This window comes from Mchenga conophoros, linkage group LG2 (assembly GCF_057382185.1).
Source record: "Mchenga conophoros isolate Kocher_MC1m ecotype Shallow Benthic linkage group LG2, M_conophoros_male_GT1.1, whole genome shotgun sequence".
NCBI classification, from domain to species: Eukaryota; Metazoa; Chordata; class Actinopteri; order Cichliformes; family Cichlidae; genus Mchenga; species Mchenga conophoros.
The window spans coordinates 23,569,921-23,586,166 of NC_140527.1; the positions used below are offsets into that span (position 1 = coordinate 23,569,921).

The 16,246-nt window shown below is 43.0% G+C and overlaps 1 protein-coding gene across 1 annotated transcript in view; it reads right to left on the reverse strand.

Annotated features, from left to right (window-relative positions):
• Positions 1-16,246, reverse strand: part of tenm1 (teneurin transmembrane protein 1) — a 204,297-nt gene that overhangs the window by 20,723 nt on the left and 167,328 nt on the right. Inside the window, exons 23-25 of the mRNA XM_085289132.1 lie at positions 5,327-5,481; positions 2,367-2,450; positions 1,686-1,880 (exon numbers count right to left, since the gene is read on the reverse strand). Of these exons, the coding sequence (XP_085145258.1) occupies positions 1,686-1,880; positions 2,367-2,450; positions 5,327-5,481 (434 nt within the window). The remainder of the gene's footprint in view (positions 1-1,685; positions 1,881-2,366; positions 2,451-5,326; positions 5,482-16,246) is intronic.

Here is a 16,246-nt window from a genome sequence, read left to right on the forward strand (position 1 = left end):
TCTCTAAAACTGAAACCGTACTTCTTGATTATTTTTTGAATGCCTTTGATTTTGAGCATCTACGTCCTAGACACAGACTCGACGCACTACCTTGCTGCGTAGCATCTGTTAGGCAAACAACCTGTTCACAGTGGGACTCATGATGCAACAAGTGTGAAGGTAAATTAGTGTCATAAGGCCAGATGGATTGCCAGTGTCAGCTCTAGCTGAGCTGTTTCTTTTTTCCTGTTGTTATTTCCATCAGAGACGTGGAAAACGTTCATGCGAAGAGACAAGAGGCGTGCATTGAAATGTCAGGGTAATATGGAGGAATATACACTGCTCAAAAACATGAGATATCAATGGGGAAAAAGCCTGGATATGGACTGGTTAATGTGTTAGGAATGAAAAGATGTCACATCCTTTGATGGAAATGAAAATGCTCAACCTACAGAGGGGTTGAATTCAAAGACACGTGAAAATCAAAGTGAAAAAATGATGCTGCAGGCTAGTCCATTTTGCTTACATTTCAAATGGTTCTAGTTTGTAGCTTGTATGACCCCACGTGCTTGTATGCATGCCTGACAACATCAGGGCACCTAATGAAACGATGGATGGTGTCCTGGGGGATCTCGTCTCATATCTGGGCCAGGGCATCACCGAGCTCCTCGACAGTCTGAGGTGCAGTGTCAGATGGACTAAAACATAATATCTCAGAGGTGCTCTACTCAATTTAGGTCAGGCGAGCAAGGGGGTCATTCAATGGTATCAATTCCTTCAGCCTCCAGGAACTGCCTGAATACTCTTGCCACATGAGGCCATTGTTGAGCACCAGGAGGATCCCAAGACTCACTGCACCAGTGCAGGGTCTGATAGTAGGTCCTAGGATTTCATTCTGACACCTAATGGCAGTAAGGATGCCAATGCCTAGCCTGTAGAGGTCTGTAGAGACCCTTACATGTCTGTCAGGGTGAAGCTGTTCTCATCTGTGAAAAGCACAGACCACCAGTGGTGGACCAGCCAATCCTGGTACTCAATGGCAAATGCCAGTCAGGGTCCAAGGTGCTGGACTGTGAGCACAGGGCTCACTAAAGGACCAAGTCTGTTTCTGATGTTTTGGTCAGAGACATTCACACCAGTGGCCTTCTGGAGGTCGTTTTCCATCCTGTTCCTCTTTTCACAAAGGAGCAGATTCGGGTCTTGCTGACATGTTGAGGACCTTCTACAGCCCTGACCAGCTCTCCTGAAATCTCCTCTATGGTCTTGATGCTATGCTGGGAGCCACAGCAAACCTATTGATGTGTCATCCTGGAGGAATATGAGCAGCGACACTGACACTAGCCAAATACAAATGTAGTGAAAAAAAGCCAGAAAAGAAGAGAAGGGAATAAATGTCAGTGGCCTCCACCTCTAAAAGTATTTCTGATTTGTTGCTCCTCTAGTGCACCTGTTGTTAATTTCATCAACACTAAAGCAGTTGAAACTGATTAACAACCCCCTCGGCTACTTAACTGACCAGATCAATGTCCCAGAAGTTTAATCATCTTGATGCTCTACTCTGATTACAAAGTGTTCCTTTCATTTTTTGAGCAGTATATTAACACTCTGGATAAGTATGGTCTTTTGCAACTTCAGTATAAATTTGCAACATGAGAACTGCGATAAATGCATCATTAACAGGTGCCCTCAAAAGTCTTTTTAGTGACCTGCTGGATGCGGTTGATTCGCCTCTCATCAGTCTCAGCAATGTACAGCGTGCCCAGGTGGGACAGGGCGATGGCCTTAGCTGCCTCCAAGGTGGCGCGCACAGCTGCCCGGCTCACCAAGTGATGGTCAATACCTGGAACCTGGCAGTGGATGGGACGTCCTGCTACAATCCGCACCTGCAGACTTTCTGACACCTAAGGAAATACACCACAACGTATTATCTGTTATAAAAGAGAGAGGCACAATACAGACACTTACATCAATTCAACAGAGTCAGCCACTCTGTTGAATTGCTTTGGTTTTGATCCGGTGTATCAAACATCGCCTGCCTCATCTCCTGACTCATTACTTTTGAACATGCTCAAACAGGCAATTCATTAATTTCGGAGAAAAAAGTTGAGTGACATTTTCTTAAAAACAACTCCTGCAGAGACCTGTGATAGCATGTTATTTTTTTAACAAGGTGCTTTTTTTTGCTTTCTTTTATGTTAGCAGCCTCACTCACTCTAAATGCACCTAAAGTGACAGCACTGCAATTTGTGAAAAATATGTTATTACCCTCTCTTCCACTGCTACATATAGTCCCAATGTCTCATAAGAAAGCAGATGAATGAATGAGAAGCAGGCGTATATTTCCCTCTCTTGCAAGCCTCTGCTTTGTTTCGTGCGTATTTCTCTACCTGCAGGACGATGTTGTTGTCAAGGATGTACAGGGAGTTGTCCAGTGGGTTAATGGCCAGGTCTGTTGGCCACTCCAGCCGCACCTGAGGAATGACAAACACTTATTGTATATTTCTGTGAAGAAAAAAAAAAGCGAGAACAAAAGAGCAAAGAAGTCCTTGGTGGCAGCTGCCCACAAGAGCCAGTTACAGGTGATACAAATAACATCTCCTTAATAACATAGTATTAGGCCTCCTGACCCTCCCTGCTCATGCAAAGGTCAGTAGCGGGCAGGGAGCCTTCCCTGTGTTTATTCAAGACTCACACTGGCTCGCTTCGGCACTGTTCCAAATGTCATCCAATAACCGTGATCGCTGCCTGCTCAAATAGCACACCCTGTCCGCTAACACTGTGGGGGTCAAAGGCAGGCAAACCTACACCAGCGCACAGCCACCCACATGACTGTCCATCTCACTCGCAGGCGCCCGTGACCGCTGCAGAGACGACGCGGTGCGTCTGAAGGATGAGGTGATTGATGACTCCGAGGACGGATTGGTAAATAAATGGATCATGTTAAATTGCCACTGACATGTCCAATTATAGGCCCTGTCAAATGAGAGACTAGAAGGTTGACTCTGAAATTCCATTTTTAAAGATAGAGAGATTCATCAAGCAGGACTCACGGTGTCCCATGCATCAAATCCCTGCTGCACACGATGTTGAACTTTGCTGTGACGGCAGGCGATTGCTTCGAGAAGCTGACCTGCACACAGAGCTGAAATCCACATTTATTTTTAAAGTTCTTTGTGTTTTTCATTTGTATATATTAAGAGAGCTTCAGCTTGCATTTCCACATCTCTTAAACAGAAAGCCAATATTATTACCAGAGATTTGAGCAATGCAGTATCTCTGCTTATAAGCACCAATGGTAGGAGATGGATTTAGTGTGTTGCTATGATACACTGCTCACCATACGTACTGATGAGAGACGAGTACTGCAGGAAAAAAAGTCTTATCAACAAAAGGTAAAAGGTACAACATTTATTTATTTAATTTTAGAGTATCTAGTTGCTAAAAACATTGGGAGATGTTGTAAAGTGTAACATTGTTTATAACATATCAGTGAAGTAGATACAGCAGTAGGGACATGCTTCCCACTGTGTTGCATCACCTCTCTTTGTTTGGAGATCAGTTGCTGCAGTTTTGAAAGCAAAGTGTTTACCTGTTCTTGCTGAATATAGGATTTCACATGCTGAACAGTCTGTGGCCTTAGAATACTCCACATATTTCCACTTGGGTGTTGGATTTGACACTGCAGGCACTCTAGTCTAGCACCTGGATTTCTTTAATGCACTGTTGTTGTAATGTCATTACTATGACAACATACATTGCTTCAAAACCTGCTGCCCCAATGTTATGTGCACTTGTCTGTACAATGATAATCATTGGAGGAACCCTCGCTTCTTTAGAAGTTCAGATTCTGATTGGTCACATCACATCAGTGGATGTTGAATCATGGAGGCAGCAACAAAAACTGTTCCTGAGCTGTGAATTCTTCTCCCAAATCACATTTGTGTTTTTTAGCGTACTGCCTGGAAACCCAAAGATCACGGCCACTCAGTTTTTGATTTTGTCCCATTTCTATTTCTCCCGATTCTCTGAAAATATTTGAGATAAACATTTTCAACGCCTCCCCTTCTTTTTCAATTATTTATTGAATTATGTTATTTTGAAACTATTGAACTACACAGAACTGCACTGAAAAATGTCTTTTGTGCTTGTGGCTGAAATGCAAAAAAAGCCTCATATTCAGATGTTGTCCTGTGTGCAGAGAAAGCCTGTTTACGCCTTTTTTTTTCCAGAAAAGAGAGGCTTTGAGGCTTTCTCTTATTTGGCCTGACATTACTGTGAGCAGCGTGACAGTGTGAGGCAGAGCCTGAAAGCAGGTGTCACAGGGCTAAAGCGGGAGACACCCTTGAGGATGTCAAAACTGCACTTTGGAGTACTTGACTATACCTGAAACCAGCTGGGGAGATAACATTGTTAGGCCTTATTTGACACCATCAAGGAGTTCAGCAGTTCTTTTTGGTTTAAAACACACAGTGACGTAGCTCTGTGTACTCATCCCGTTTTTTGTAATCAACACAATAAAACCCATTCATTACAGACAGCTAACATTAGCGTGCCTCGCTAATGTTAGCTGTCTGTAATGAATTTTTTGAGCTGTGTAGGTGAGTGGCAGATGACTCTGCAGTGCTGGAATAGCATTAACATAAAGGACAAGGAAGAGCAATCATTTCCAGTATTAATAATCTGTATCCTTGCAGATTTAGTGAGCTAAACTATCAAACTGAGAAGTTCAGAAATGATAGCCTAGCTTGGTAGCTTGTACTTTCAGGAGAAAGCTAAGTTGAATGTAGACAAAGTGCTACAACAGCCAAGAGATGATGAGCAAAGATGACACATTGAGGTCACACATTGTTTTTTTGTTTTGTTTTGTAATTCAACGAAGAATGAATTTAACATGATCTGAACAATGAGTAACAAACAACGAGAAGAGCCAGGAGGCAGCACGGGCCCCTTTAACGACACATAATATCCCCTCTGGGAATTCACCTGGCTTGAACATTGATATTCACACACACATACACAGGCGCTCACATCCCTATGTGTGGGCAGAGATCCCTCTATAGAGCCAGTAGCTCATCTATAATTCATCCTTTGCTCTAATAGGCTTGATATAAGTTAGCAGTGTGATCTGAAGGCTGCCAGATCAAACCTATGCAGTCTTTGGTCTCTCCTTCACACACAAGCACACATACCTTGAAGAAATGATAAAGGTTCTCAGTAGAAGAAGCTTTGCAGTGTATACTGCTGTTTAATAAGCAGGCTTATTTTTCTACAGATTATTAAAACAACAGCATTCACAGCAAATCTGCTTTCCGCTGGTCATCGAAACTCTGCCGCATTATTAACTCACCTGGCCGATGTCCATGCGTGAATCGCAGCTTAGCGGCTGCGTCGACATCAGTCCGTTTGAACCAATCACAGTGGAGAGCAAACCCCTCTCATTAATCTTCTGAATGGTGGTGCCATCAACGAAGTAGACAACTCCTCCTTTATCCACAGCAATACCTAGGCGGGTGAGAGAGAGACAGAATGAGCTTTTGGAGATGACAGAGAGAAGCGAGCGGGGGGTGAGAGAATGAAAAGGGAAAACGAGAAAACCTAAAGGAGAGAAAGGAAGAGGGGAGATGAGTAAGGGGAGAGAAGTAGAGTGGAGAGAGGAGAGGGCTTGGGAGAGGCATCCAACTCAGTTAGACATTCAGCTCAGCAAGTGGCTGTCTTATCAAAGGCACTGCACCACAGAAATGTAATTATATTTCCATTCCAGAGCCCACTAAAGGGATTAGAACAATGCAACTGGAGGAAGAAGTTATTTGTCACATTAGATGTGAGCAGGGTGCCGCAGTGAACTTTTGACATTTGATGCTTCTGCAAATGTGCTTTATAAATGAGCATCCACACTTCAAACACACGTGCACATGCCCGCATGTGCATACATGCGCACTTGTATTTGCAGAGTGCTCTGGGACGCAAGCTTTGCCAGCGCTGTTTGCTATTAACAGCATATACTTGAACTCTCCATGCAGTGGAGTTCTGCAGCAGAGAAAGGAAAAGAGGTAAGTCCAGGTATTAAAGGTCAGGGCAGCCTATGAATCATCTGTTATGGATGAGGAGCAACCTTCATCCCCGCCTCATCTTCATACCGAGAATAGGCCTTTGATTCAATAATACTCCACTACTCAGCCCTCACCTCTTACTACACCAATCTCACTCGATTGCTTTCACTTAGCATCTGTGACAATAAGCCATTTTTTTAGCATTTCTACCTGCCATCTCCAGCGCATGTGTGCCATTTACGAATGATTTTTATTTTTTATTCTGCATCATTAAGTCACAACATGTTTATGCGCTGTGTATATAATTTCATCTCACACTGGCCTCCAAGGACTTCATGGAGACAAAACCTACTTATTGCATTTCCAATCAATGACAGAACTAAGCGGTTTAAATATAGTAGACTATAAAACAGTAGAAAGCATTAAATAGCATGACAACATAGAGTCTTATAAGCAGATTCTGTTCCTTAATTTTGTCTTTAACATTTCATCTCTTTAACCACACAAGGATATAGAAAAAATGGAGTCATTGGTTGAATCCAAGTTCATAGTTGACTCAGCTCTCTTTTTTCCCCCATAAGGGAAATATCTGACTTTTTAGCAGATAAATGTTATGTGTAAACCTCCTAGTTGCTAACTTTGTCCTTTATTGCTGTCTCACTTTGAATATTACCACTAGTATGTTTCCATGAAGTACACTATGTAACTGCTGTGTAATTTTACTAGGTAAAAGAACGAGTAATTGCTAGCAGCGTGCTGTAATTTCGACACTGTTGTGACCAATCTAACACGGCAAATTCTGCACTTAATGGAACTGACCGTGCTGCAAAACTTTATCCTCTGACAACATATTTATTATGAAATAGTGAAGATGACATTTTAACATAAATAAATACCAAATAACGGCACAACACATGAAATGACCCAGACACACTAGAGTAAAAACAGGACTGTTTTTGTGTTCGGCAACCGACTGCGAGTGTGCAACACCCTCAACCTCTGGGCGACACTTTTGAACGCATGACCTGGTTGCAGCCTGACTCAGGATGTCAATTTCTAAATGTCTGTGACGCATCTCCTTGGAATAGGGGAACTGACTCAGGTAATCGCCAACTGGTTGTATTCTGATTATATTCTGATTATATTCCCATATGAAAGCTAGCTATGCCATTTTGTAGTTAAATCTCTGCAGCAACTATGTCACTATTTGTGGATACGTTTCTGATTTTCTGTTTGATGTTCTGGCTGGACTCTGAAAGTAAGTAGTTCATGTGAATTTCTGTGTATGCAGATGAGATTTTTGCAATAGTGTTTTCACAGTTAATCAGCATATTATCACAAACAGTCATGACCAACATGTCCCCATTCATTTGCAAACTAATAGGAGACTGATGGCAGACTGATTCTGCCTGATTGTTGTTTTATCAGCGTGTTGATGCGTCAGAGTTGGTTTGAAGACAGCCACTGACTGTGAATGGTCACAAGCCTGGTCCCAGTCCTTAAAGGGAAAAACAAAGTTCACAACAATTCTGTTTGCGCTGTTTTTTACCTGCTATGACTGTAGCGTGACATCAATGCCACAAAAAATGCTGCTCTAAGCTAATTAGCTAGCACTGGCATCACATATTCTTCACCCGATGACTGATAATTTGACCTTCTAGCCAAGATGGTGACCCCTGAATATGAAGGTAAAGCAGCATGTTGTACATAACGACTTCTCAGAGCTCTATCCATTGCCTGTTCGAGCCAGAAATGATGAGTGTAGTTTTGTGAACCAAAACATTAAAAAGTTGCAAAGTCATAAGATAAACAAAATATGCTAAAACACACTGTGGAGCTGAGGGGAGTTATGTGTGGCTTCCTTACTAAAAGTGACCCCTTTGACAGGAACACAGAGTCACTGAATCATTTCTTTCATATCTAAAGAATATTGATTAGTTCAGCTTTAAAAAATGTCAGAACACAGTGGAAATTTCCTGGAACAGAAGATAATTGTTTCAAGTTGTTTTTTTGTTGTTGTTGTTGTTTTTAAGATTTAATGGGCTCACTGAGACATTCAGCTTATCGTGATTAAATTGGGCAGTGGAGTGAAATCATCAGTATGCAGTACAACTACTCCCCCATCATTCAGTCATCTTTTCTAGTTCTGTCAGTCTTTCTCCTTCCAAACTCTGTCACGCTGGATTATTTCGAGATGTGCCTCTGTTCGCTCTGAGAGCCCAGGATAAAAATCATTACTGCCCTTTCCCCGGGTAGCTCTAATGTCTCATCCTCCTTGACATACAATAGCTTTCTTTACACATGCTTTGTGTTCAACGCGCGCACACGCACGTAGACGCGCACTAAAAAAAGTGATGCACTGCCGCCGCAACTAGATTCACAAATGTCCTCAGACCGAGCAACCCTGGACCGACCCCGTGAGTCATAAATCGCGCAGGTGGAGTGGTGGTGGAAAAGGGAGGTGGGCAAAGGGGGAGGGCCAGGGTCAGTGTGTTTCCTCCAGGGGCCAGAAGGTGAACTGCAGAGCTCTCCCTCCTGGCCCCTTCATCATTTCTCTGACACAAACAGATTACAGCACCCACACAGCCTCAGCCCTCCTCGGCAACACCTTTCCACTCCTCGTCTTGCATTTCCCCAGCTCTCCATCCTCCCTAACCTGATCTTCCTCCACTCTCTCTTTCCCCCTCCTCTCTTTGCTTTTTTCTTGTCCTTTGCTTTCTGTTTGCTGTCGCGCTCTCTGTGTCTTGCCCTGTATCTCGCAGGTGTTAATCAAATCACTGACCTCTGGCGCTTGGATAATGTTTAGGCTCTGTTTTTTTTTTTCATCTTCTCTCTATTCAGCCCATTTTTTATTCTTCCATCTCTTCCTCTTGGCCTTGCCATTCTTCCTCCTGTCACCTGCTATTATGCAAGAGGGACGTCTCAACCCACAGTGCAGTCTGAGCCCACTTAGGCCTGAAATTTGGCACTTTCTCCCTGCTGTAACACCATCCTCGTATTCCTCCTACTTTCCTTTCACTTTCCCATCCATTCCTCCTCCTAGCACTTTCTCGCTAAACCTGTCCCTGATCTTAGAGCTCATAAATCCTGCACAAGGACATGACGAGTCAGCCAGGACTCTCCCTCAATACTGATTTCTGTTCTCTCCCTCTGTCCCTGGATATTATTCTTTCTTTGCCTTGGTCTCACAGACTTCCAGCCTAAATTCCCACTTCCCGCTAGTTTTTTTCCTGTATTATGACATCCTTATTACGCATACTCGGGATCGGCATATCACATATTTATACAAACAGGTTCTAAATAGATGCCAAACTACCATTAACAGTAAACAAAGTCTTATTCATTCACACACAAGTACGAAAATAAAGAAATATTGCTGTTATTGCTCGACATTGGTGACAGGATTTACACCAGTTTATGTGTTATTTAAAAGCATTTTGCCGTATTTATTGAAAAGGTGGTAGATTAGTCCACATTCTCCTTGTCAGGGACTGGATTTCCTGCTGTCTTTTATAAAGCTGTGTGCTGCTTTAAGGGAATTTACAGCCCCGCCGTATAGCCAATGGATACTCAGAAGACATCAAAAGATTTACTGTTTCTCCCTGGGTGAACCTGGCACTCTGATACTCATGTTTAGAAGCTGGCAGACACACCGGTGGAGAAGTAATTGAGATAAATCTCAACTCCACGGGGAAACGGACATTTGGCTAAAGTTGGGACAGGATTTTATCATCAAAGAAAAGTGAATTAGACTGAGTTGCGGTGACCTTGGAAAAAACAGAGGGAAGAGGGAGTGGAGGGAAGGGGAGGATGATACAGTGACGCTATTCACATGCAGCTCAGATTTAAGACGAAAATGCAGCCAAAGAGGGGGGAAAAAGACAGACAGTGCCAAAAGAGGTGGGAAAGAGAAGAAGGGTGGTAATAAGACAGAGGTCGTGATGAGGAATTGCTCCAATTAACCATTACAGTCCAATCACTCTCAATCAAAGAATCTCTTTGTTCTGTGTCCTTGTCAAAAGAATATCAGTTCTAACGGCCCCCTGTGGCAATGCAGTACAATCCAATCTGATTAATGCCTTGAAGAGAGGGGTCTTAGAGAACATCAGTGTTGATTACAGCTATTTGAAGAGAGGATGCCACCAGGAGTTCTCTGAGCAAAGAGCGAGGGAGAGGTGAGGAAAGGTGTAAGGTGAGAAAGAAGATAATGTGTAATACGGTCATTAGAACACAAGTTGTGGATTATATATCTTATTTAGTAGCACTCGGAGACAACACTACAGGCTTACAGTAACATCAGGATGTGGTGTGTGTGTGTGTGTGTGTGTGTGTGTGTAAGTATGTGGTGCACAGTGACTGCTAAGACCTGAGCACTCGAGAGCACAGGAAGTCAGCCTTATGGTGCTATTCAAGTTTTCCTTAACAGTACTTTCACCTTTCAAACATTGACAGCAAAGCTGCCAAAAGAGGTGCTGCTATAGACGAAAGAGAGAAGAAACGTAAAATCACACACACATCAGTGTCTGACAGGCAGTTAACCAGCACGTACATGTACAGAAGAAACACAATGTAAAGGGATGTGGTAAACAGGAGAAGAAAGCATAATTTGCACAGTTTCGTTTATATATGAAAACTCTGACGCACCCACACAATCACAGCACAACACACGGGGGAGAGGAACACACACACACACACACACACACACACACACACACACACACAGGGTGCCAGCAGCCCGAGGTGTAAGCCATTCAATCTGCCCTCCCGTATCCCCCAGGCCCAGTGAGTGTTAATGACATGGACTGACATATTATTACAACATCTACAGTAAATGATGCGAGCTGGAGCTGATTATGGCCCGTGGCATTTCTGTACAAAGTAACTGTATGTGACTGACAACTGAATGCAGAGCGATAGACAGTTTCACCTGCACGACTGGCCCAAGCGAGGCACACTGGCCATAAATAAAGTCAACCACATTAGCTGGGGAAAGCCTGCAGGGTTCACTAACTGCTGCAGTCCAATTGTGAGTGAAGCTGAATAACAGACTGTCTCAGAGTCTTTAGCTTGCTGTGTGGTTTGCACCTCACCTTCACCATTTCTCCTTGAAAACACACAACGCTGCCGGTACGTAAAAGTGTGAATGTGTGCACATGTTCGCGGCAGCTTGTGGGTGTGTGAGTGTTTGTGTGCGCGCAATGCATGCAATGAAGAAGCTAGGCGGAAAAGATAAGGCTTGGCAGTTAATCACATTGTGCATATGCAAATATAGAGCGGGTAAATCAGAGCGTCTGCAGATACACACACGCACGCACAACTTTCATCAAGACACTTGGGTCGCCCATGTGCACTAAAGGAGGGAAAATAAACCGCCTCATTCAATTTCAGAATTGTGAAACGCCTCTGTGCACTCTGTGGTATATGTGTGAGTCCAAATGTGTTCATTTCACACAATGTTTGATTGCACACCTGTGCAAAGAAGAAAAAGTTGTGCTGTACACATTTTGCTAGTGCTGCAATCAGTCCCCGATCCTGCACCTTCTGCAGCAAACGGCTCTATAATCTATGACATGCTCATCTCCTAACTGCTGTGCTATAGTTGCTCCTATTTCCCCAATCAAACACGTTCTATCGATCAATACCAAATAGCAGAGGCGTGTATTTCTTGTGGATCTTTGGTAAGCAGAAATAATTCATGCTTCTTGTAATTAATTATTCATTGAAGCCCCACAGAACAGACAGTGGCTTAGTAATTAAGTCTGAATCAGACACTGTGGCTCATCTAATTACCAACCACTATAAGTTTGTTAACATATTAACCCGCATTAATTAATTATTGATAGCGTTCTCCTTTATTTTGAGCTGGTATAGTTCCCAACTACACATGTATGGCGAGGCGAGGAATTCTCGCACGCAGAGACCTGAAAGGAGATTTTGAATTAGTTGCATGCTAATATTCATGCAAATAAACATTTTTTCCCTTTTCTTTTTCAGAAAAATATGCGATTCGGTGGTAATTGCCTTGTTTGATAGCAAAAGAGAGATCCAAAGCAATCACAGAAGCGGCAGACAAACTCAATTATAAAAAGCAATTGAAATGCTTTGGACTAGAAAGCTCCATGAAAGGCTGAGGGGTTTGGGATCTGTGCGAGTGTCTTGCAGATTATGTCGCACTGTTTAGAACATCAAACAAAACACAAGAAGGTCTATCAATAGGCGCTCTTTTCCCAAACACGCCATCGTGGCAATATTGCATGATGCCATGAAAATGGCAACAACAAAAAAGAAAAAACAGCAACAAAAAAAAGGAAGTGGGATCAGATGGGAGGAACAAATGTTCTGACATCTGAAAAAAAGCAAACGGAAGAGCGGCAGAAAACTACTATAGAGTGCAAATCTATGCAGCTTCCACCCAAACAAAGTATCCCACGTACAAAGACATCCCAGTGTCCTAGCCAGAGGCAGCACCAGTGTAGTCTCTATCACAGCCATCTAAGATTTTGCCTCATCGTTTTCCCAAACAACTGTGTGAGCACATCCTCGGGTTGAGATGTGACAAATGGACTCTTGGAGAGCTGCAGGTGATAATAGTGCCCAGGTGTGAACAATTACTGGCTCTGTTTTTCCACCCCTTTAACAGCTGCTGACCCCCACTCTCACACAGGGAGATTCAGCTAAACTGCTATGTGCAAGTACGTCCGCTACCATCGCTCCGCTTTTTCATCTTTCTGCCCAGTACGTCTAAAGAACTGACTGGCTAACAGCAAGCACGAGTTTACTTTCTCTCCCCTCTCATCAGAACTCCCTCCACCCCCGTGACCGAGACAAATGCGTCCATCTGTGTGTATCGCCCGTATTTTGGGCTTTCACCTCAAGTAAATGCAATTTATTCCTCCGCGGTAGCAAAGCTCCACTCCTCCTGTCAGTGTGCCAAGCTCCCAGTGGAGGTTGACAGGCCAGCTGCCAGCAGTGGCCATCCCGACCAGTTAAAGGGACACGTGTGTCACATTTCCCATGATCACACTGACGTTGTCAGCCTGACATACCTTTAACGAGGCTTCCATAACTAACTGCCTGTCCCTTCAGAATCGGAAACACAGACAGTCCGGCGACCAGCGGCCTGTCAATCAAAAACGAGCATATACAAGTTTGCTGACTGGCACACATGTTGCACCTTTGGCGCAAAGGCTCAGCCCTTGGCCTTAAGCCTGCATGTCTTATTGACTCTGCGCTTCATTACACACACAGTGAGCTTCTGTAATCTCTCTGAAGCTACTCTACACACTCCGACTACAAACAAGGTAGCTGTCAGTCTCTATAGCGTACCACCTATTTATTGCTTGAATAGGAGGCATTGTAAAGGCAGAGCCTTGTTGTTAGTGTATAATCGTACTTTCTTTTGTCCTGTGTATACCTTGACAGCAGACAATTTCTTCTCAGAATATCAGTTTTCCGATGACCCTGACCTTATCAGAACGTAGCACGAATAATTTTTGAAAGCAGTCCCTGTTCTTCCAAGTAATCCCAGATAAGCCTGATTCATCTATCTGATTCAGCTAAAAAATAAAGTTCAACTGACCATCCCTCTACTACCATTAGATGAATTCCATCTCATGTTTTAATACTCTTAGATCTGAGGACTACCAGGTCTCTGAAACCCTGAGTCAATGGGTCAGCAAAAAAGTTTGCTAGAAATGTTAAAGGTGTAATGTGTCACTGTCGGGGACCATTTATGGCAATAAATAAAATAGATTGTGTGGAATGCTCTATTCTATGTGTTAGTCAACAACTAAATCCAACCGATTTTACACCAAACTGCCAAAAGTATTCACCCACCCATCCAAATCCCATATAAACCCATAAAAAATCCAGCACCTAGTCATGCAGAGCGCTTCTACAAACATTTGTTAAGGAACGGGTCGCTTTCAGGAGCTGAGTGAATTCCAGGATGGTACCGTGATAGGATGCCACCTGTGCACCAGGCAAATTTCCTCACTACTAAATATTCCACAGTCAACTGTTAATGGAATTATAACATAGTGGGAGTAATTGGGAACAACAGCAACTCATCTAGGCCACATAAATCACAGAGTGCGGTCAGCAGATGCTGAGGCTCATAGTGCTCAGAAGTCGAAAACTTTCTGCAGAGTCAGTCACTATAGCCCTTCAAACTTCACGATACCTTCAGATTAGCGCAAGATCAGTGAGCTTCATGGAATGGGTTTCCATGGCCGAGCAGCTGCAACATCACCAAGCAACATCACCAAGCATCATGCTCCAAGCATCATGCTCCCAACTTTGTGGGAACAGTTTGGGGATGGCCCCTTCCTGTTCCAACATGACTGCTCATTAGTGCACAAAGCAAGATCAATACAAACATAGATGAGTGAGTTTGGTGTAGAAGAACTTGACTGGCCTGCACAGAGTCCTGACCTCAGCCTGACACAACACCTTTGGGATGAATTAGAGCAACAACTGCGAGCCAGGGCATCTCTTCCAACATCAGTGCCTGACAAATGAGCTTCTGGGAAAATGGTCAAAAAAAATCCCATAAACACTCCTAAAACTTGCATAAAGTCTCCCCAGAAGAGCTGAAGCTGTTATAGATGCAAAGGGTGGGCCAACATTATACTAAAACCTATAGATTAAGAATGGGATCCCACTCAAGTCCTTATGTGTGTGACGACAGAGGAGTATATATATTCTCCCCTGTAAGGGATTTCTGAAGCTCCAAAATGTTTTTGGCACACTATGAATTAAAGTACCTGACTGAAAAATTTTAAAATCTTCCAAAGGGTTTATAATAAAAATCAGAATATTAAATCAGAATTAGCACCTGTCAAGAAACCCAAGGTCACTTTACATACAAAATCCATCTGCATTTATTGTAAGGCAGCAAAGAAAGCTGTTTCAGTAAATGACTTTGTCCAATCATAATTTTAAAAATCAGACTCATTTCACATTACTTGCTATTACTCATGCAGAATAACACATTGTGGATGCTGTAGCATGCATCTATTGAAAAGTGTTCTCTTTAGGACTGTACAGAAGGCCAGCAGAGGTCCAGGCGAATGTACTTTAGCAAATATAATAAACTGAAAAATCCACAGTTTGGAGTTTTGTTGAACTTATTTTTGTTGACTGACAGCTAAGTCCTCATTCTGTCTGAAAGGAGCTGAAAAGAGCTGTCTAATCAAACTCAAAGCATTCTTCACCAGAAAGTCTAGGACTGGTTGCAAGCCTCAGCCAGCCAGTCAGGCTGGAGTTAACATCCCTGTAAGTTTTATACATAAGGCTAATTCTGAACAAAACACAATGTTGAACCAACGAAAGCAGAAAATCCTCCAAATATGGAGTTCTGCAGCTTCTAAAACATAAATGCTTTTATCTACAGTACAGATTTCGCGGTGAATCCCTAAGATTACTAACATCAGTCCAGTATCTGAGTGATGTTGGCGAGGAAGGGCCAGAAGAGTGTCTTTTCTCCAAACGCTACAGAGTGAATTTGACCTTTCACCTTTGAAATCTGAACATCACTTCATCTTTCATGCCATCTGACATTTGTGTAACATCCTGTCGTGATTAGCTAACAGTTATTGTGAACTATGTACTTTTTCTTAGGCCAGGGTGGCTTTTTTACACGTAAATATTTCTACCATATTAGAAGAATCCCGAAAAACTCACTTAAATTCCCTAAAGACGCACCAAAAATATCACTTTCATGAGAGCAGACAGACAAGTCCTTAAATGCAGCAGTTCTGGCCACAGCTGTCACCAGTGCAAAAGCATGAAAACATTGCTCAGATGCTTAAATGACATATGTCAACAATTCCTGACAAGCAACGTCTTTACCTCTCATAAATAATGACAACGCCAAAGTAGCGTGACCTTGTCACAAAGCCAGGATGCCCCCTGTGGGACTTGAGTCCCAGAAAGACAAACCCAAACAGAAAGTTTGACATTTGTTTGACAGTGCAGAGCAGCGGCGTTCTCTTGACCACAGACAAACAGAACTTACAGTTTCTGAAAGTGGCAGTTTTACAGTTTCTAGATTACATTATTAACAGTTGTGTATTATTAGCAGTCCAGTGCAGTCCAAAGCACTTCAGCTCTTATAACTGGTGCAAAACTGATTCCCACTTAAACTGATGACAACGTGTTGGTCACCAGTATTACCAGATCAGCAGTTAAAGCCTATTTGAAAAGCACTGACAGAA